Source organism: Strix aluco, chromosome 2, assembly GCF_031877795.1.
Source record: "Strix aluco isolate bStrAlu1 chromosome 2, bStrAlu1.hap1, whole genome shotgun sequence".
Taxonomy (NCBI): domain Eukaryota; kingdom Metazoa; phylum Chordata; class Aves; order Strigiformes; family Strigidae; genus Strix; species Strix aluco.
Genome location: NC_133932.1, coordinates 37,696,531 through 37,717,258, shown reverse-complemented (window position 1 = coordinate 37,717,258; position 20,728 = coordinate 37,696,531). Strand labels below are relative to the sequence as shown.

The following is a 20,728-nucleotide window of genomic DNA, read 5'->3' as shown; positions in this document are numbered from 1 at the left end:
CTTTCTGTTTATATGAGGGGACTAATGATAAATGACTCCTTTGCCCTGGAGATCAGAATACTCCAGTGGAAGGTGGGAAAGAAAGAAATTAATCCCTCCAGGCAGAGCTGGGAATTATACCTGAATCTCTCACACCTGAAGGAGACCCAGCTCCAGGCTGTTAAAGGCAGGCAGGCTGTCACCACTCAGCACACCTACCTCCGTCAGCCTAGAACTGAGGCTCAATGCTGATGCCTTGGAGAACAATTGCAAACACCAGTCCTTCAGAAAATGCTTCTGTCTCTGATTTCCCTAGAGACAAAGATGTCTACTGGATCCCCTAAATCTACTGATGAAGCCAAGAAGAGGATAAGATTTTTTTTTTTACTCATCTCTATGTAGTGTGTGTCCCACTTGCTCAATCTAAGTAGCTCCTTTTTCTGAGTACAAAGACCTTGTTTAAACCTTTTCTGAACCACCCTCATGCACTATATGGGCATCCAATTCCTGATCAGGTCTGAAGCCAGGCGAGATCCCTACTTAGATCCAGCCTGAAACTAGTCTGTTACTGTTTTACAACAGGGAGAAAACAGAAATATTTCCCAAATTAAGACAGACATTTTTGTGGCTGCTTTTTGATGATCAAAAACTGGGCTAATACAGTGTTAAAGTAAGGGGCTCGTATAAAGTTGAATACAGAACAGTGCAAATAGAGATGGGGAGTCTGTTATGATTTACTCATCAAATACTGAAAATAATATGAATGAGAGCAATGGCATAGAAATAGTTACTTATTATGTAGAGAGTAAAAAGCTGCATCAAAAAGAGAGTTTGGAGGGTCAGTTTCTATTTTTACAGATTAAAAAAAACAACCTTCATAAAGTTTCTGGAATTGGGTTATGTATCTTCTGTCTGATTTTTATTATTTTTCCATAAGAGTCAATGTGGTCCAAGCTGGGTACTTCTGAACATTATCACACAAAGAGGAAGGACAGAGACAACTTCCCCACTTAAGCCACTTTATTGGCATAACTGCAAGACAACAATAAACTGCTCACCAGTTCCTACACCTCTTCCCCTCATGCCAGCTTCTGTCTGCAACTTTTTACTTTCAGCTCATTACGAGAAAGCAATTTTATTGTCACATTCAGCTGGCAGCTGGAATTCTCCAAATGAGGTAAGCAGGGCTGAGGTGCATGCTGTCATCCCTCAGCAAAAACTTGTAACATACGGAGATGTTACATCTCCAAGCTTTACCTGAAAACAGGCATCTGGCCTGGGTTCATTTGTAACACTGTGGTTGCTGGATTAATATGAAAAGACAGATGAAAGCAGACACTTTAATTACTTCACCCTAACTTTTTATTACAACATCAAGTAAAATGGTGAGTTACAGAGGATAATGGGCGTGAAGCATCTGGGATGAAGTCACACACAAACTCATGGTTTGTTATCTGCCAATGGGTTTTTAAATATTGATAACTTCTGTACATGCATCTTTACGTTATTTCTGATTTTCTTGATAAATCATTTCAGGATTACTTTGTTTTAAGCTGTGAGGTAGCTACTAAGACTGGGACCCCGCTTTTTTCTTCTGGAATTTTCTGAACTGGGACTGTATCGCCACAGCCGCCCTCTCTGTCTCTGGCGCATCCATGTCTATGTCAAATTCCTCTTGAACCTTCTTCTGCCCATCTGCTCGAAGAAAACAAAACAAAACATCAATAGTTTTTTCAAACAGCAATAACCACTGGACAGCACCGGTGAAAAACCTTCCCCTCCTCCCTTCACAGACACAACTGTAATGATGGGGAGCATATTCAGAAAAAAAACTGGGACCAGTTTCAGCAAACAGCAAATCCCCCACCCCTTCCCAGCAGCAGTCCGTAACAGCCTCTTGGTAGCCAGGCACTGAGAAGCAACATCCAAATGGTGCTCGGCAGTCACCAAGCATCAGTCTGACATTTGAGCAAGTCCTCTCCCACCCCAGGAGCTAACAGTGTGGGGCAGAGGGACCCTCCTGTGACACCCTGTAGCTAGAAATTATTCATATCACCATGTTTACGCTAAAACAAAGGCACCTTAAAATATTTTAAAGTAGGGATTAAGACCCTGTTCTTATCACCCTGCATTAGAGGAAGAGATAATACTTCCTAAGGCAAATTTCCAACCTTTTCACTTCCTCATGTCTTTCAACATGTACTGCTCTTCCCCTTTGAATCATTTATGCTCAATCTTTCTGCCACTGTGCTGCTTCTCTCACTTCTCTCTGGGCGCTCTTGTTGCCCTTCAGCCTTAATCCTTGGCTCTTTGCCTTTCTTTAATTCCCAGTCCTCAGCTTTTTGTTCAACTGCATTCAGCCTCCATGTGGACAACCCAGCTGACTTTGCTGGATTTTGCTTCATCCACCTACATATTAAAAGTGCAGCCCTGCGAAAACTCCTGCCATCTTTGCAAAAATAAACCTAATCTGCCTGGACTAACAAAGTGAGAACACACATTCACTCCACTGACCTCGTCGTAACACTGTTTCTCCTCTCAAACTTGTTTGTTAAACTCACTTACATAATTGTTGTGTCCCAGTCCTTGCAGTGAATGTCATGCCAGGAGTCTGCAGACAGCTCTACTTAAAACAGCTGTGAGGATTCACTCATTTTGAACCACTTTGGTTTGTATTCTTGAGGTTAATACCTCTGGGATGCTCATCCCCAAGTACTGTTAATGCACTTCAAGGGAAACACTTTCAATGTAGTACTAAAATGAAAAGAAACTTATTCCCCACTCTGTCTCTCCTTCCCACTAGAAAACAGGGACACCATTTCATGATTTTAGCATGAATCTTCATATTTCTTGCCTTTACTTCTTGTTCTTATTCAGAACTCAATCTTTGTGTCCATTTTCTATGACCAGAATCCACTCTAAACTGGGCAAATATTTAAAGGGAAGGTTTTGACATATTCCACACTGATTTTATTTTAACTACAATAACCAAATAAATGCAGCTATGTTAACATAAAAGAAATGTTCACTTAATATTTTGTTTTACTTAGAAGAACATTTAAGAAGATGAAAATGTAAGAAGAAAGAGAATTTCTGGAGGGGAAGAATAGCTTGAGAGCTTACTAAAACTTTGATTATACAGTATAATGAAAATTTAGGTTGTCAAAAAGAAAATTTATGGAAGAAAATGAATCATACTAACATTACATCACACTTCCACAGCCATTAAATCTGCAAGAATCTGCACAGTTTGTGTAACTATTGAAGCAACACAACCACCTTAAGTACAGAAATACAATTATTGCCTTATTTTTCATGGAGAAGGGGAGGTGAAGGTTGGAAGTGACTTCCTTATGCTCACAAGTTGTTGACACTGCCAAGGAGAAAACTGAACTCTCCCATTAAAGCCATGTTATATTCTGAAATTTAGAGTGGCTTGTTAAAGAAACAGACATTTCGGTACCAGTTCCTAAACTAGTAACTATAACACAACAACACTTTGTGAAAATTTTCCTATTGCCAGATACCATCTTCTCCACATTTCTGTGTATACAGCAGAGAAATGGACATTATTTTTTTTAATCAAATTTCAAAAGGAATTATTATCTTCACAATGACTTACTATATTTTGTTGGTATTTAGGGGGCTTGGTTTTGATTTGGTATTTATGGATTAAAGGGAACTAAGACAAGAGTTCACAACATTTTATATGGAAACAAACCAAAAAAGAATTTTAAATCATCCTGTAAAAAACTAAGAATTTTCAGACAGAACATGTAAATATAGACTTTTCATTTGACATTTTTGAGAGCTTGATCAGCTAGCTCTATAAGCAACCACTTTGTGATATCAGTAATAGGAAAATAAAAACTGGTTACCTTGTCCCTGTGTCAGAATCTCTCCTCTATTAATAGGGTCCTATTAACTTATTCTAAAGAGAAGAGTATCACCTACGGAGAAATACTCTTATTTCTTATGGAGAAATATTTTATCAAAATGTTTATACTTGTAATAAGCATTTAATCAGCTTTGAAATTGATGAGACTAATGTCTTCTCATTGCTTGATGATTTTCATTTTTGTTGTAACATTCTGAGTTTTAGGATCCTCCCTAGCCACTCAGCTGTCAGTCTTAGCAGTAGAAAACAAAAGTGGAGTTTATGCATCAATTTTAGCTTTTCTGTATATAAATTACTCTCCCTTGGAAATGCCAATAGGGAAAGCCAGATGGATGGATAAGTAGACACAACTGGTTTCATACCTCTTGATGAACTCTGGCTTGTACAACTCATTTCCTATTACAACCGAGTCTTAGCAGTATTTAACCTGCAGTAGTGACTCAGAAATCTTACATTAAGATTTAATAGACTTAAGAAAAGCGAGCATTTAATATAATTTTTCTCTAGAATTTCCAGGCCAGTTAATCTTTACTTGATGTGAATCATCGTCACTGCCTTAAAATCAATTGTACTACAATAACTTACCATACATGAAGATCTACAATAATTTACCATATCTTAAAATCTACCTGACTTCCTTTTATTTTTTGACTCATTCTCGTTGAAAACAAAACCAAAATTCCTTATGAACTCTTTCTGTATTTCACTTTTTCCCATGCCTAAGGAGAAATGGTAGGAAGTTTTCAGCCATGACTTAGACTTGTAGATTAAGAAATTATAAGTGTTCAAAAGGGTCAAGACATTTAGTGGGTAATGAATAAATTAATTGTTAGCTTACAGATGGTATAGAAATATTTATATGCTGATTACACATATATGCATAATGTACATTATAAAACAACATGTATACCATCTATATATAATGTATATGACATACCTGTGTTTTCTTTCTCCCCTTCTCTTTCTATATACATGTATGGTATATCCACACTTGAATATACAGTGAATATATATAGAAATACACAGCCATATTTGCTTAATGAGTTTTAAGTCCTGTGTTAAACTAAAAAGAGCTGGATGGGGTATTTCCTAAACTTTGGGAGTGGATTTTCTTGGAGTTCTCCCCAAAACATTTTCTATTGATGACTGTCACAACACAGATACTTTAACAGATGGAGTGTCAATCTGAAGAGAGAATTAAGTGGTGTGCCTTCTTTGGCTTTTTCTATGCTAAGAGAAAAAGAGTTTAGTTTTTACCTTGAATTGCTTTACTAAAAGTAGCCTAATGATTTAAAATATATCACACCCCACTAACTACACTGTTTTTGTTTCACTGGTTAGTTAGGAGTTAAGAGCATGAGTTCTAACACACACACACACACACCCCCATGGCAGGGGAGTTGGAACTAGGTGATCTTTAAGGTTCCTTCCAACCCAAACCATTCTACGATTCTGTGAATTAACAACTGACCCACTTAATTACAGTGAAAACCCAGCCTGGGCTCGGGATCTGCACAGACTAGAGATGACCTTACTGCACCAAGATGAGTGACTAAAAGCCTTTTTGCACCCTTCCTACTATCTACGCACCTATGCCACACGAGCTTTTACCTGTCAGTAGTTGTTGCTATATCTTAAACATGCAGGCTATTAAGTTTGAATGCTCAAATCATGAAATTTATGCAGAGAACTGAAAGCAAGCCCATAGAAATGTCCCTCCTGCTTTCACTGTCTCCCACTCCTAGCTCTCCCTTCACAAGGGATCACTAGCTTGGAAGTGGTCTGAAAAGCCAGGAAATTTTCACTCTCAGCAGGCCAGAGCATAGATAAGCACTTGCAGAGGCTTTACTCTCGAACTTGCTTTCTTCATTCCTACCAGTGAGGGCCAACCATTGTCTGATAACAAGCCACCTTTTTCTAAGCTATCTTTATGTAGCAATAAAGGTAGATCTGGATTCCCTCCCCATCCTGTCACACACACACACACACACTTTTGTCGATATGCACACTTTCTAGACTACGAGCAGATTTCTTCCACATGGATATCTGAGGATCCCTGGACTACCACAGGTCCATATGAAGAAACTAGGAGGAACAAGATTGTTGTCAGTACCCTTCAATTCACAAGCTACTTGTGATTTTGAGGGATTCAGAAATCAAAAAGGGTTGATAAGCACTGGCCTGCGCCTTCTGCTTTTTGAGGGGATTTAGCTTCATTAACACCATAAAAAATAAACCCCCTAACCTTTCTCACTCCACTCAGTTATTTCAAGGCTTTCCCTGTAAGATTTCTTCATACTTAGTCCAAATTCCCTTTCCTAGATAATGACTCCCACTCTTCTTCTGAACATGCCATGACAAGCTGGAGGAGTCAGTACATGTCTGTGCTGGGTTCTGATCACCACCAACAGTGATGGGTTGGCCATAGCAGAAGTTTAGTATCTGATGAGTTTTTCAAAATCATGTGTGGACTGACTCTGGCCATATGTCAATTCAGGCAAATATGACTTGTGGTGGAACAAACTCCTTGGAGCACATCAACTGTTGATCAGCCTGTCTGGTGCTACAGGCTACTTTGCAGGACTAAAGACTGAGACAACTTGCAGGGTGCAGATTTTACTTCAGTATATACAATAGTCATCCCAGCAGGAGAGCCTGAAACAACATCTAATTAGCTGTTTTCCAAATCTAATATGCTGAAAGCTCATTTCACATCGTTGCAATTGAAAAAGATCTATTTATTCCATTTCCAGATGAAACATTAGAATGCTGTCTCCATAACCTGCTACAGTGCCTTGTAATCCATTGCAAATGCTGGATGGATAATGAAGCTGTCAGTAACAAGGAAAACAATCAAATCTTACACACAAATCTTACCCAGCAAACTCTCAAGAAATGTGGTGCAAGTGTAATTATTCACAAATATGCCTTCAGCTATTTCTTTCATTTACTCTTCAACTATAAAGTAAAATAAATTGTGACAACACTGGAAAAAGAAAACACTGCTTATTCCACTTGGGACAAAAGCCTAAAGCAGTCTTTTGTGACCTCTGAACACAGGCTGAACAGACTGGTCTTTCCTAAAAGTGTTCATGGAAGGGCAAAAGCTGGAGGGATGGCCTTGGGGGAAAAGAGAACTCACTCTTTATTCTCAGAATTTCTCCATCCTCCACATGAAATAGAGATTGCTTGTCACCTTCTGGAAAAACATTCAGCATGAAAAATTGCATGGGCTGGAGCCTCTAACTGGCATTTCATGTCTTAAGTGCTATCCTCCGCCCCTGCTCACCCGGCCCACATCCAACAGGAATTACGGGACTGTACTGAAGATGGAATATACTCATAAAAATACTGCATTTTTCAGGGGCTAAACCACAGCATTTGCAAAAAGACTAAATGAAGTGTGGGACAGAATCACAGTGCCCCATAACATGCCTGAAGCGGTATTTTGCCTCAGGCAGGATCATTACCTCCCACTGCTCAAAAGATTATTCAAGCTGTGACAATCTTTATGCTACTCTGATCCCAAGCTATTACACCAGTCTGTCCAATGAGGCAGAACAGTCCCTAATTAAAGAGGACCAAAATGGGCAGGAATCTCACGGATGTTGACATTCATGTGGAGCATTATCTTTATGTGATGGGAAGAGTCATTTTATCAGACTAGACTCCACAAAGCAACCAGACAGCTAGAGAAAATGTACGGGTGCTTAGATGTATGGAGGCCAGATTTAACTCCTTACAAGTACCAGTTTTGAAAGCCAAGAGTTGATGTGGCCATTCTTCCCCTTCTGTATTCAACTGAGGTGTGAGGAAGTAAAAGACAGGTCCCATCTTCTTCTATGGGAGTCAACCTAGCCTTTTCCTTCTGTGCAAGATGAGGAAAAATAACACCATAACTGACCTTATGGCTGAAGAAAGGCAACAGTCTGCTTCTCAATAAAAGCGCCAGGGCCACATTACCCAGGAGGCTGGCTCTGACCCTTTGTTTTGGTCACCCTGCTGCTCCCCACCAGACTCTTACTTCACAGGGCAGCTGAAAAGATGGCAATGTTGGGGGAGCGGACATTGCCCAAGCCCAAGAGAAGAAAGGAGGGTAGTACTGACATGCAGAAGAGAGCCTTGATCTAACCTTGCCTTCTCTTATTTATTTCCCAGACTTTTTTTTGCTGAATAAAATGCCAAGTAGAGGCCTCTCTGAGATCATCAGCTCAGCAGCTCCAGCTTATTGCTTTCTGTGGTATCAGGAACAAACATGTCCCAGGGCCTTGAGCATTGCACTGGTTTTGCGACCTCACTAGCTTAGTGTATACAGCTTGCAGCTGTGGTCTGGGGAGACAGGCTGTTGTGAGGACTTTGCCTCAGCACCCCTCCAGTGATGGGATGATCCAGAGAGAATTATTTGTATGAGTAGCCTGCTTGTTATAGCCCAGTGGGCTGATGAAAGCTCATTAGCATGGTAACTATACATGTTGAGGGATGGACCTCCATGATACTGCTGGTGTGATGCAATATTCTCATTGCCTAGATTGCCCTTACTGCATCAGGGTGTTATTGGCCTTTCTGTTAGCTCTGTCTGCCTCCTGACTTACTGTCTAGGCACAAACCTCTTGGAGATTACTTTTTTTACATGCATGTTCCTGATGCCACAACACAAAATTGTATGAAATTTTGGTCTAACTTTCCTAGATTGATAGAGTCATTTAAAGCCATTGGCTTTTGTGATATTACTGGCTAATCTCCAGGTTGGTGGTCATCTGCAAAAGACCTGAATCCCTGGAAGTCTTGTAATTACTTGCTTTACCAACGCGCTAGCATAATGCTAACGCAGTACCAGGCCTTTGTGGAATTACCTCAGTGTGACAGTCTTGTGGCCCCATCGCCTACTCAGACACAAGAGGCACAATCCCTTCAGTCCTATGAGCAGCAACCATGGGACTATGCAAGACAGAAATTCTGTCTTCTTCCCCTTCCTATCCATATCTGCACAATGGGTTATCACTATCTGACTGTTATATAGAAAATCCAACTACTTCACTTTTACGGGCAGAGTTTTTCTCTAATTAGCTCAGGAATAAACCAATCATTTTCCTTCCTACTCATTAAAAATGCTGCAGGGTGAGATACTCATTTTGTGACAAGGACTACTTCACTACATTTGTTCTTGTTTCTTCACTCCATAATGAACTCAGACATTTAAGGGCCACCTTTCAAATTCATAGGCTGCCTGTTCTGTTTGAGTGTCAATAGGTAGACACTCAACGGTGGGGGAGGTTATGGGTTTATGTAAGGTTGTTCATTTTCCACGGTCAGTTATTTGAAGATGGTAGGTGCTGGAGAAGTGCAATGTCCACACAGCAACCATCTCTGAAACTGAAGAACAAACCCTGGAGCTCAGTAGTCTCCTGTGACTTCAAAAACACAGTGTGAAGGGAAATAAAGGTTATTATTAGTGATCAGATTAAATGTAACAGCTATTCTTATCTGAACCACACCAACCGGCCCCTTAGTATCACTCAAAGCAAACCAGGAAAGAATTAACATCTTCCTATTAGACTGTAAATTATAGTTTGGTATAAAGAAGACAACTTCATTAGGCAACCAGAATACTTTCTTCTTCAAATTGACCTTTACTTTTGTAATGCAGTGTTATCTCAAATTTGAAAAAATAGTTTTGCTGTAGAAAATAGCAGTTGTTCTTATACAATTTTAAAAATGTTATTTCAGCATGAGGCTTTTGAAGTTTCTAATTCATCTTTTTTTTTTTCCTAGTTGTAATAACATTGGAGAGCAGCAATACTATTTCTGACATAAGATAAACAAAGAAGCACAAAACTATGTATATTGGGATAACGTATAATGAAACAGAAAAGAATAGTAATAAAATTCAGTTTACAAAAATTGTATTTTCAACTAATTCGTAGCCAGCTACAGATGAATTGATTTTGCTCAACAATTAATAGAGGCAAATATTATTTTTCTTTAAATGCTAATATAATTTAAGCAATCATTCCTAATCTCCAAAATAATTAATGTATCACTTACAGACTTTTAAAATGGCTTATAAATGTATAAGTGCTGCATAGACTTACATGTTAATGGGTATCTATGAGGTATTCTGGGCACAAAACTAGAGGCCATAATTCACATCCCCATGTGGAGATCAAACTTTGTGGAAGTTTAACAAGGAACATAGCAAATTAAAATGGCCATCAGCTGTGTAATTTCATCTCTTACTAGCTAAAGCTGCACCTGAGGAGTGCTAGACTGACTGGCAAAAAAATGGAAGCCTCTGGGACCTAAAAGGAAATGGTGCTGGGGATCAAGAGCTGGCACAGTCAGGTCGCTCTGTCTCTGCAGACCAGTGCCCCACCAGCAGGGATAATACAGTCCTAAATCCTCTCCTCCAGGAGACAGTGCCATGATCCTCCTCACAAATTCAGTCCAAAGTTATGGAGTCTCTTTCTGCAGCTGCATGCATGTGATCTCCAATGTCACAGCCAAGTTTTAAATAGGAATCAATATGATGTGTTTTTAATTTCCTGTGCAATTTCCAGTTCTCACTTCCTCAGTAAACACTGTGCCTTTAAACAGCTAAACTATGGTACGAGCTGCATTTCAGCCGTGCGTGAAGCAAGCCACTGTCTTGACTCACTAGTCAACTCCTTGATTAATATATGATCAGTTACTTTCCTATTATGGTAGCATTCAGGCACTCCAAGCCGTAGATGGGAACCCTAATGTGGTTACAAATGCAGAACAATAAATTCTCCCCCTTCCACCGCCCCTCAGTACTATGACCTTTGCAAGAGCGTCTTCAGCAATCAAGTTCAAAATAACAACAGGAGAACTTCCTCAAGGCTACCTCCTAGGCTATGGCTACACCAGGACAGTACCCAAGGCCACGGTATGACTCAGGCGCCATCCACAGCTTCTCTAGAGCATGTAATAGTGGAGCCACTGGCATGGCTGCACTGTTTCACCTAGCCCTTTGCCAGGCACTGCCTGGCTACTGTGGCCGCATAACATAGCCAGGACCCTACCTTGCAGGCAGGGTGAATGAGAACACCCTGGGTTTTTGAGGGAAAGAGAGTTTAGCCATGCTGTGCCACTTTACATCAAAGTCAGAGAAGAAGCTCTAGCACATTTTATTTTCTAATAGAGATGTAGCCTTCAGCACTTCAAAACACTCTGTAGCTCTAGACTGCGAGAGAACTGACTCAAAATGAGTTGGCACTTGCTATTAATTGTGTGATGACCAACAGTACCTGAGAGCCCTTGCAAGGAAAATGTGAGAGAGAGGTGTTCATCTTCCAACGCAGTACTGCCTCCCTTGTGTCACGCAACGGCTTTGCTTTCCAGGAACGCTCCCCCCCTCCACATTTGCAGTTCCTAAGAGTAGCTAGGGAATAAGCTCAGAGAAATGGCAGTGATCACAATATGCCACATAGAAGTAGCAGAAAAGGGGGCTCAAATTCATGCACTGCCAAAGTGAGATGAGCTGGGGAAGATAGCATAGGTTACAGAGGAAAACCTGTCAATCAGAAAAAGGAGAGGAGTCAATCAAAAGAATTGTGGTATGGTGTCAGAAAGTGTTTCTCTTGACACACAAAATTAAGAATATGAAGACTGAGATTTTGCCCTGCTCATCTTCAAAATGGAAAATAAGGGCAGCTTCTAGGCATCATTGTATACTGGCAGATCTCTGTTAGCAACTAATGAGAGCACTATTTTAAGTTTTCATAGTAACTTTAATAAAAACTGTTATGTGAGCGCTTAGAAAGTCACAGCAAGAAGATATTCTCCTCTTGTAAAATCCATAACCTGGTTTTAATTACAAAGTATTTAACCACACACTCGGCAGTGGACAGTATAAGGTATAGGAACTGAGCTTTGCTATTCAACATTACACTCTTAAGCAAAAGAGTAATTTCAGTACCTGCTATGCCTTACAACGTGGTATCAAAAAACGCCTTGTAAATAAGATTATCTGTAAGAAGCATTTACTTTACCATAAATTAAATGCAAGGAACAACTTAAATTATGTCCAAACACTGCAACTTTTATTTGCATGAATATGGGCACTGTTCTGTGCTGGTAATAGGATAATTACTTTGGCACAATCCCATCATGAAAAAGCCATTGTTTTAATACAGGTATGTACCATGGTTTTTTAACATCTTACACTATAGCCCAGCTTGGGGGTGCTTGTGGAGGCAGCTGGGCTATTCTCAGTCTTGCAGATAGCAGTGGAGCTTGTAAGGTTAAAAATGCCCAAGGAAGCATCTGGAGTCCTTTGGAGACAGAAGAAAATTGTCACGGGGTACCAGATCCAGCCCACAGGCTGAGTTGAACAATCATGCTCCAAGAGATTTTTTTGGGAGTGTATTTGGCAAAATAAATTTTGCCACCCCTCCACAAAACCAAACGCATCCCATCAGTAGAGGCCCAGAGATGCAATGGATCTGAAACCTAGGCTTCTGGAGCAGCTCCAAGGTAGTTCAGTCACAGTCTGAGCGAAGACCAGCATACTCTGATAGACATCGATTTACCATGAGTCTTAGCCTGCCAGTAGATCTTACATGCTCCTGCATCAACTGGCTTTGTGACTTCTGCTCCAGCATCCACAAGTGCAAGCAGATGCAGTACTGGATTGATGCAGTCTGGCCAGTGGTCTTACTGAATGTTCTGTATAGTGAAATTCTCTCAAAAAAGGTACAAAATTTTAACATCTCTGACTCCTGAAAGCAGTCACCCAGCTGTAGTTTTCTACCACACAGCAAAGAAATTCTGTTGCAGGAGGGTTCTAGGAAATTTCCACTGTTTTCTTTTGCTTGGGGTGTTATCTGAACAGTCTCCATTGAACACAAAAAGCCACACTATATGTTTATTTCCCCTGCAGGCTGGTTTGCTTAACTTCCTTAGCAAGAAAGGCACCTCAGGAGAATGCATGATAACAATGAAATAGAAATAAGAGGGAAATAAATTAAGATCCTGTGGCAACACGGCTCTGAAAGGAATTATATGCTGGAGGGTGTTGTCAGTGTATTCCAGGCTGTCTCACCCAACAGCCATTTGGAGGGCCATGTTACATGTTGTGCAGAAGCTCATTAGGCCGAACATTTAAAAACTGGATTCTAGATATAAAGCTCTGTCCAACTTCTGAGCAAAATTCACCTAACCTAACTTGCAGGTATTTACATCAGAGCTCAGCAGCAGCTTGCTTTAGAAAGAAACCTACCATCCAACAGAGAAAAATAGGCACTCTGAAGGTACAATTCATCAGACCTACTAGGTAGACATTTTACAATAGCATGAATCTCACCCTTGAATCCCCTTCCTGTATTGGCTAGTTCTCTATTTGCTATAAAGGGAGCTCAGGTTGACTAGTTCAGATGTAGATATTGATATTTAGTCAAATGAGTAACATTCCCTGACCCTGAGTGGTGCCTGAACTACAGATTGCAGAATTTCATATGATCACACTTATCTGCTATTTCATGTGAAATTCTTTTTCATCAAATAAATTATTTAGCCCTTATGAAATGTACTACACTGAAACTGTAACAGCTGAGAAAATGTATTTGTTTCAGAAAGGAAGAAAATAAAAGAGGCACACCTTCTCACACTACTCTGTATGCCTCCATCCCATAGCTAGCAAGGAGAGAACAGCTCACTTTCAACAGAGGGTCAAAATGAACATTTGTTCCCTCTGCTGAGATTGCCAGTGAAGCTGCCAGTTGTGCAGCTGATCTGGATTCTCTCATGTTCCCTCAGGAGCTGACTGAACAGTCTGCATACATTTCTTTTTTTATAGATATATAGTTGAACAGACAAAAAACCTGTAACAGCACCTCTTGCTATCCTTTCAGTTTATTTCAAGGATACTGAATTTTTATGCATGTATGTGTGCCTGCTTGCTACAGAGAGACTATTTCATGCTCAAAAACCTTTATTTTAAGTGTACACCAGTAAGACTTCTTATATTTCCCTAATAAGGGATTACAGTTAACACAGCACAACAAATGCTTCATATGAACAAGTAGGCAAATGACAGTTGCTGTGAGAACTATAATTGAATGTGCAAGCTACTGCAAACACAGAATCTCTACTCTGCTATTTAGCTAATAATGAGCCAGGTGATGGCTGGTGACATTCTGCTGAAGAGTGGAGATGCTCAAAGGAACCTTGTTACACCTAGCATGTGTCAAAGGTAGCCATTACTTGCCTGCAAGACTAAGACTACATAAAGGAGAAGAAATAAAATGGGTGAGTCAGATGTACTGGATGTGCTGGAGGAGACAAGTACCTTTTAAAAGGTATTGCTAGCTGTGCTTCTCATTGCTGATCCAAGCCAAGGAAGGCCCCCACTGACATGAGATTATAGTCTGCATGAAATGCACAGAAAAACATAGTGACCACCTCGTTGTACAGTTCCCCAACATGAATGCCCTCCCCTTCCTTCCTGGGTCCTGTGCATCACTGGTGGGTAAGGAGGAGGCATGGCTTCTGCACTGAAATCTTAGCCGATGTGCACTTAATAGAGAATTACAATTTTACAGGGCAATATGCACACACGTTCATTAAATGTCAAAGCACACAAGTTACTGCTTCAGCATTCCTTAATGGAAGAAATACAACCCCACCCATATATCCTTGTGATCGTTTTTTCTTTCCCCTCCTCTAGAGCAGAAACTGGTGCTAAGGTTAATATGACGATTGGCTCCGAGACAGAACGTGAGCATAGCTCTGCTCTTCCACAAATTTCCTCTCACTGAGTAATAGAAAAGACCTTATTGGCACCTAGGACAATTTACTGTTTGGCATAAGGCATTAAAAAATGGCAGTGAAGAGATTCTCTAAAAGAATGGGGAATGAATCCAGAGGGCAAGGTGTCCTTCTCAGCAGCTTGTTCATTACTTATAGACAGTTACTGTATTGTGAGGCTAAAGCCTGCAATTCTAACAAGTCAATACCAAAGCTCTGTGGGATTTCTCGTCCCTGACTTTAGTGTCTGTGTTTATTGAGTGAGGACTGATGGTATAGGGTAATGTAATTTTCGAAGCCTTTTCCAAGTAGCAGAGATTAATGAGCAAGGTCAGGCACCAAAGGCACTAGACAGTACTTCAAACCACGCTTCTGCCTCCCCCCCCACACCTCAAAAAACAAAATTCCAAACTTTCTAGGTTCCAGACACTCAGCAACATCCTTTTTTGAATTTGATGCTATTTCAGATAAAGGGTGGAAGGGTTGTTCTCTCATAAAAATGCAGTTACATGTTCTGGCAAGTATCTAACAAGCATCCAACTGAAGAGTAGATCATTAAGGCTGGGTTGCAGTGGGCTTATTACTCAGGTGTGTAGCAAGAAGAAGCATCCACCTTTTTATAGCCTATGTATTGATTAATCACACCTACATATCTTTTTTTTTTAAATGTTGGTAAAAGCAAGCATGGTTTTCCAATAAAGTCCCAGTGAAAGGAGAAGGTAGGCCCATAGTCCTAGCTCTTTATATATATCAGGTGATTATAGAGCAGGGAAGGGAAAATGGTCTCTTTATCCTGACAGATAGTGCACTTAAACCCACACAGTACACTGAGGACACAAAGAAAGGTTATACATGCTTGAAGTGCAGTGCATTTCTGAGCTGCCAATGAAAGTGGTGGCTAGCTAGCACAATGAACCACAAAGTTCAAGAAGAAATTCTTTGTTATAAGTTTATGGTAAATGTTTTGTGTGCTGGGAGATTCATAAGGCCTCCCTGAAACTTGGTCTTGGAGTGGTTTGCTTTTAAATATAAAATGTTTTAAATATGAAACATGCAAAAACACTTTAAAACAAAAAATGCTTTATTGATGTGAGGTTGTCTGGAACAAAAGAAAGGTTCCTATTCATGCTATCCTTGTTTTCACCTCACTAAGTTTTCACCTGGCACCTTTTAACAACTGCTATCTAAAAACAACTTTATCAGGAAGGGTAGGCATTGATTTAGCTAAGTGCTTCAATTGCAATTAGAGAGTTATTAAACCCCGTGCCAGATAGTCTAGTTGACATGAAAAATCTAACTGAGACCAGAGAATAAAGGTTTCCCTCCTGCTTGTTGTATGTTTATTGCACACAGAAAGCTATCTTAAAAGAATATTAAGGTTGTAAAGTTGAGCATGAAAAAGTTAGTAAACAACAAGCTACACCAATACCATCATGCAATTAATTCAGTTAATTTTGCATGGACAACTTTAATTCCAGAAAAGCCTGTTTCAAATACTTGACTTTGCAACCTTCATAGTCTTAGAAGCATGTTGCATTTCCTAGATTTAAAGAAAAAAATTCTATTCTGCTGCAACATATGAACACCCACATTGTTCCTCAGCACGATTGCTTGGAACTGTTAGATCCACCACATAACCTCTTGTTTTAATGAGGTAACTGATAGTGGTAGTAGGCTGTTGTCCTCTACTTGAACGAGTAGGAAATGGGATGAGTTGCATATTTCACTGGTGGGCTTCATATGGCTGACAGGAAATGAACAGTGAGACAATGGAAGGTATGGGCTGCAGGCTCAGGGACTTCATTGCTCATTGATGCCTTCAGATGTGGTGGCCATTTCTGTTCCACCTCATCTGTACAAACTCAGGGCTAGCCCCCTCTCTTCCCAGGCTACATCCTTATCATGGTTCCCAGTAAACCTCAATGATGCTGCTTCTTTGTCTAGTCCTAGTCCCTAGAACTGTACCAGGGCATCCCCTAATCTCAGAAGTCCACCCCAGCCCCTTTCCACACACACGGTTCTCACATCCTGATTCATATTCCTCCTTCCCAGTCCGTTTCCATTCAAAAGTATCAAACCCTTCCTAATATGCTGGGGTTCTGGTTTCTTGATGAGACACTTCTGAACTCCATCATTCCATCCTTTGACTTCCCTGTTCCAGCTTCTGTGACCACCTGGTTCCAAGGAAGGAGGTACATTTCCTCCTAAGCAACTGTGGTGTCTTAGGAACACAGAGGGAGCACCACCATGCTCTTAGTTTCGGTTCTTGGCCAAAGTGTAACTTACAGAAGCAAGTAGTAGCAATTAAGGAAAACTAATTTCCTTAAGTCTTGCAAAGACAGTGTCGGTTTAGTTGGTTTAGTGCTTACTGTTTGGCTCAGTGATGTTGAACTTTCATTTAAAAAATAATTAACTGCTTCACTGAACACATGCAGACGTAAGACTTGTCTTTCTAAACATTTATAACTTGGCCAGTTTTGAAGATAGAAAAGTCACATCCCAGATGGCAAATCTTACATTTCTGTTCAAAATTACAAAGGCTCAGAACAGTCAAAAAAAGGCCACCAGAAATTGTTTTTAATTGCTAGACATGCTTGCATTTTGTTCAAGCCTCATTTTTGGAAACAACTGGAATGACTTTGCTGAACCCTTCCAAAATAATTCTGCTTGAGGCAAGCAATCAACATGACAAATTTCAGCCTAAGCAATTGGATTTTGGCAAGCCTGTCTACAACTGAAAAGGGAGCTCTGTTAATTGGCCTTGCCATCAGTGCAGATTGTAATAAAGAAAATAAGTGTATATAATATGAGTAAAAGAATGTAAACTAAATGAAGTAAAAGTTATGGATAGCTGGAAAATCTTTAAAAGGGGTCAAAACCAGAGTGTGAATATTCCTGTGCTGGTGTTTTGAGAGTTGCCAACGATTTCTTGCAGTTTTAACCTCAAAAAAATAGAAAATAGTTGAGTCACTTAAAATGATTACAATCAAAGCTCTCCCTTATACATTGTGTTTGAGGATTTCTCTAGCACTTAATTCTGCAACTCATTTAAAACTTCTCTAGAAAACGTTTTCCCCTGTGTGAATTTAAGCATTGACAGGCACTTTAAGTTCTGTTTGGATTTACAGACTTGTCAGATTGTTGATAAAGCTGATCAGCATCTTAGCTGACACACAGTTGACCAACCTCAGATCATTACTCCAGCCTGTGTTTTCTAATCCATATAGATTAATTTTTCTTTCCCTTGTTTCTGAGGATTACAAGCCCCATGAGTTTACAAGGTTAGCATCTAGAAGAAGGACTAGAAATTTCATGCATTTCCTCTGCATCAGAAAACACAAGCTGGGTTAGTGCAATGAAGGATTTAAGTTAGGACTTAAACCCCTGACACCACAAGTGTTGGCATATACAGAATGCACAGTATACAGCACAGCCAGAACGAGTCTGTGCACTAACACCCACCTCATTTTATTTACTGCTCAAATTTTAGACCTGAATGTAAACAGAACCAATTAAATACTTTTTTCTTCTCTTTTGCTCAGGAAACCCAATATTTACTCCTCTCTTCCCAAGCTAATAAGGTGGACAGAGAGAACAATTAAAAGCCTTGTTTCCAAACCCACTATCCTAAAGACTGCTTTGTCTTTCTTAAATGTGGTGCTCTTCCACAGATGTTTCTTTGCTGCCTGCTCACCTGGCCCTTCCTTAAATCCTGTCTGAGAAAAAGTGTTTTGCAAGACTGGAGAGAAATGAGAGACCTTGGGTGGGGGTCAGCCATGACTCCAAATTAGAGCATTAATCAGTAACCTTTTGGTGAATGTATACTCTTTAGTAAAGACCTGGACTGGAACTTTGCCTAGGAAAATAAGAGGAGGGAAAGTTAGGCAGAGGGAGTAGTAGCATCTAACTGTGCTGAAGAGACACGAAATTCTCTGGGGAAGGAAAAAGAATGAAGAGTGAGATAGAAACAGCATGAGGGAGATGGTAAGAAAGCAAGCCAGAGAAGCAACTGCTTGTGGGAAAGATGAAAGGAAAACTTCAGGTTTTGTGAAGATGGGAAGAAAGTATGGAATAGCTAACCCAACCCATTATAGCAGCCTGGCCTCCCTGGCAGAAAGGACCAGTAGATTGGAATCACCCCAGAGCATCCCACTGCATGTGCTTCATCCCACTCTCACGGGCACACTCACTTGTTGCTTGTGAGAATAAGGGGTTTCACTGTCAGAAAACTATCTACTTCTATGAAACAGTGACTGGTTAAAAGCTTCAGTATAGTGAATGCATCTCGGGCCTTGTGTAAGCCAGCAGAAATCAAAGCCAGCATAGCTATGGCAATTTGCACCACTTGAGGACCTGAGTGTTTTCTGTTGCTTGCCTCAGTCTGTGAAACCTCTTCTGACTAGCAATAACCAGAACAACTTTTTAACCAAGTCAGACTTTCTCCTGAAGCAAGCTACTGGGGGGGGAACTGTAGAACACCTTTTCTTGAACTACCTGAACTGAAAGTCTACATTGCTTCGTTTTGTTTTCTGGCATGTTTTCTCAAGCTTATCAACCATTCTGTCACACCCAGACAGCATCACTTACAACAACAAAAGTTATCCCTGACACTGGAAGAGGCAGCTGGCGGTTCTAGGCTGGGTCACTCACTATCTCTGCAATTATACTGAAATGTTAAGCTGTGATGAACAGAAGTGGAAGCTGTACTCAACCTCTTGCTGCTAGGACAGAAACCTCACAAACACACAGCAGAATAGAAGCAGCTGCTCTTTATCTCAGCTCAGGTTAATTAGATGCCAGTTTCTATTCTGCAAGTTCAGTCAAGAGATCTGCCCCTAAATATGCTTCATGGTACTACATAATCCTGGAGAAAACTACTTACAGGCATAGAAAATTACTATGATGTCCTAGGAGTTGTGTGAAGCTAGGGTCAGATTTATGGTAGTTATAAAACCTTTCCATGCCAAGTTTCAAGTAAATTTGGATCTATTTATACTTTGGAGAGGAAAACAATAACTTCTTAGTGATCTCGCAGAGTACCACTCCAAAATAATGGCAGTTGTGGATGTGCTTACATTTGGGTTCATTAAAACCTGAGACTTAGAACCAAATGGAGTGGGAGTTACAAACTCACACAGAGATATATAAGGGAGAGAAACTATAAAGAAGCATTAGTATCCCTAGATGCAGCTTTCTTCACTGATTCTTTTTTTGGGGGGTGCAGCATTTTCTACTGCAAGAAGAAAGAGAACTAATAAAAGAATATAAGTATTCTAATTCCAACTCACTCTGGACCTCAGCCAGTCCACCATGTAGTAGGGAAAATTCTAATGTTAGCAGCAGTAATCTTCTTAAGATGATGAATAAAAATCTACACTAATTCTGCTGCATCTGAGAACAGCCTCTAGATTGCATTGTTCACAAGGTCTGCCTGTGGCGTGGGAGGAATGGAGAGAATAGCAAAAAATTAGTTTCTTTTTGATGTTCTTGGTGGAATGGAATGGTTTTTAAGCTGAGAGACCTCCAGAGGACTCCATCCAATGATTCAGTCTCGCTTTTTATTTATGTGGTCCCTCATTTAAAAACAATACTTAAACAGCAGTGTTGACACTTTTCTCTGGCATAGTTTCAAAGAGATCCAGCAGTCAGTGCAGATTAGGTCCAAACCTCCCGGACATGGGTGGAACAGCTCCAAGTCTTGCACCGGGTCCTACTGTGCATATGACATGGGCCTGTCTGCCAGTGTGCTAAGTATATACAGTATTGTTTATGGATCCTTAATCTCCACATTTCTTTCCACTGAGGCCTAGAAGAGCTATTTCTTTCTCTTGAATTTTACAGAGAAAGGAACTTAAGCCAAAGGCTTAAGTTTGTCTGAGATGAGACAAAATCATTCTGATGGATAGAATGATGACTCATGACTGATTGGCAAAGCCTGTGTCTGTGCCCTCCACTGACAGCATCTATCACCCATTGATAAAAAGGTTCAAACCGACCTATCTTCCATTTGCCTTCTTACCTTCTTGGCTAAAAGCATCCAGGAATGGTTTTTTCCAGCTTCTCCTAGGCAGCACAATATGTCTT

The 20,728-nt window shown here is 40.3% G+C and overlaps 1 protein-coding gene across 1 annotated transcript in view; it reads right to left on the bottom strand.

The window, feature by feature from the left end:
* Nucleotides 1–1,318: 1,318 nt before the first annotated feature.
* The window catches only part of PCP4 (Purkinje cell protein 4), a 50,791-nt gene continuing 31,381 nt past the window's right edge, over nt 1,319–20,728 (bottom strand). The window contains exon 3 of the mRNA XM_074814394.1: nt 1,319–1,674. Within this exon, the coding sequence (XP_074670495.1) occupies nt 1,547–1,674 (128 nt within the window). The 3' untranslated portion in view covers nt 1,319–1,546. The remainder of the gene's footprint in view (nt 1,675–20,728) is intronic.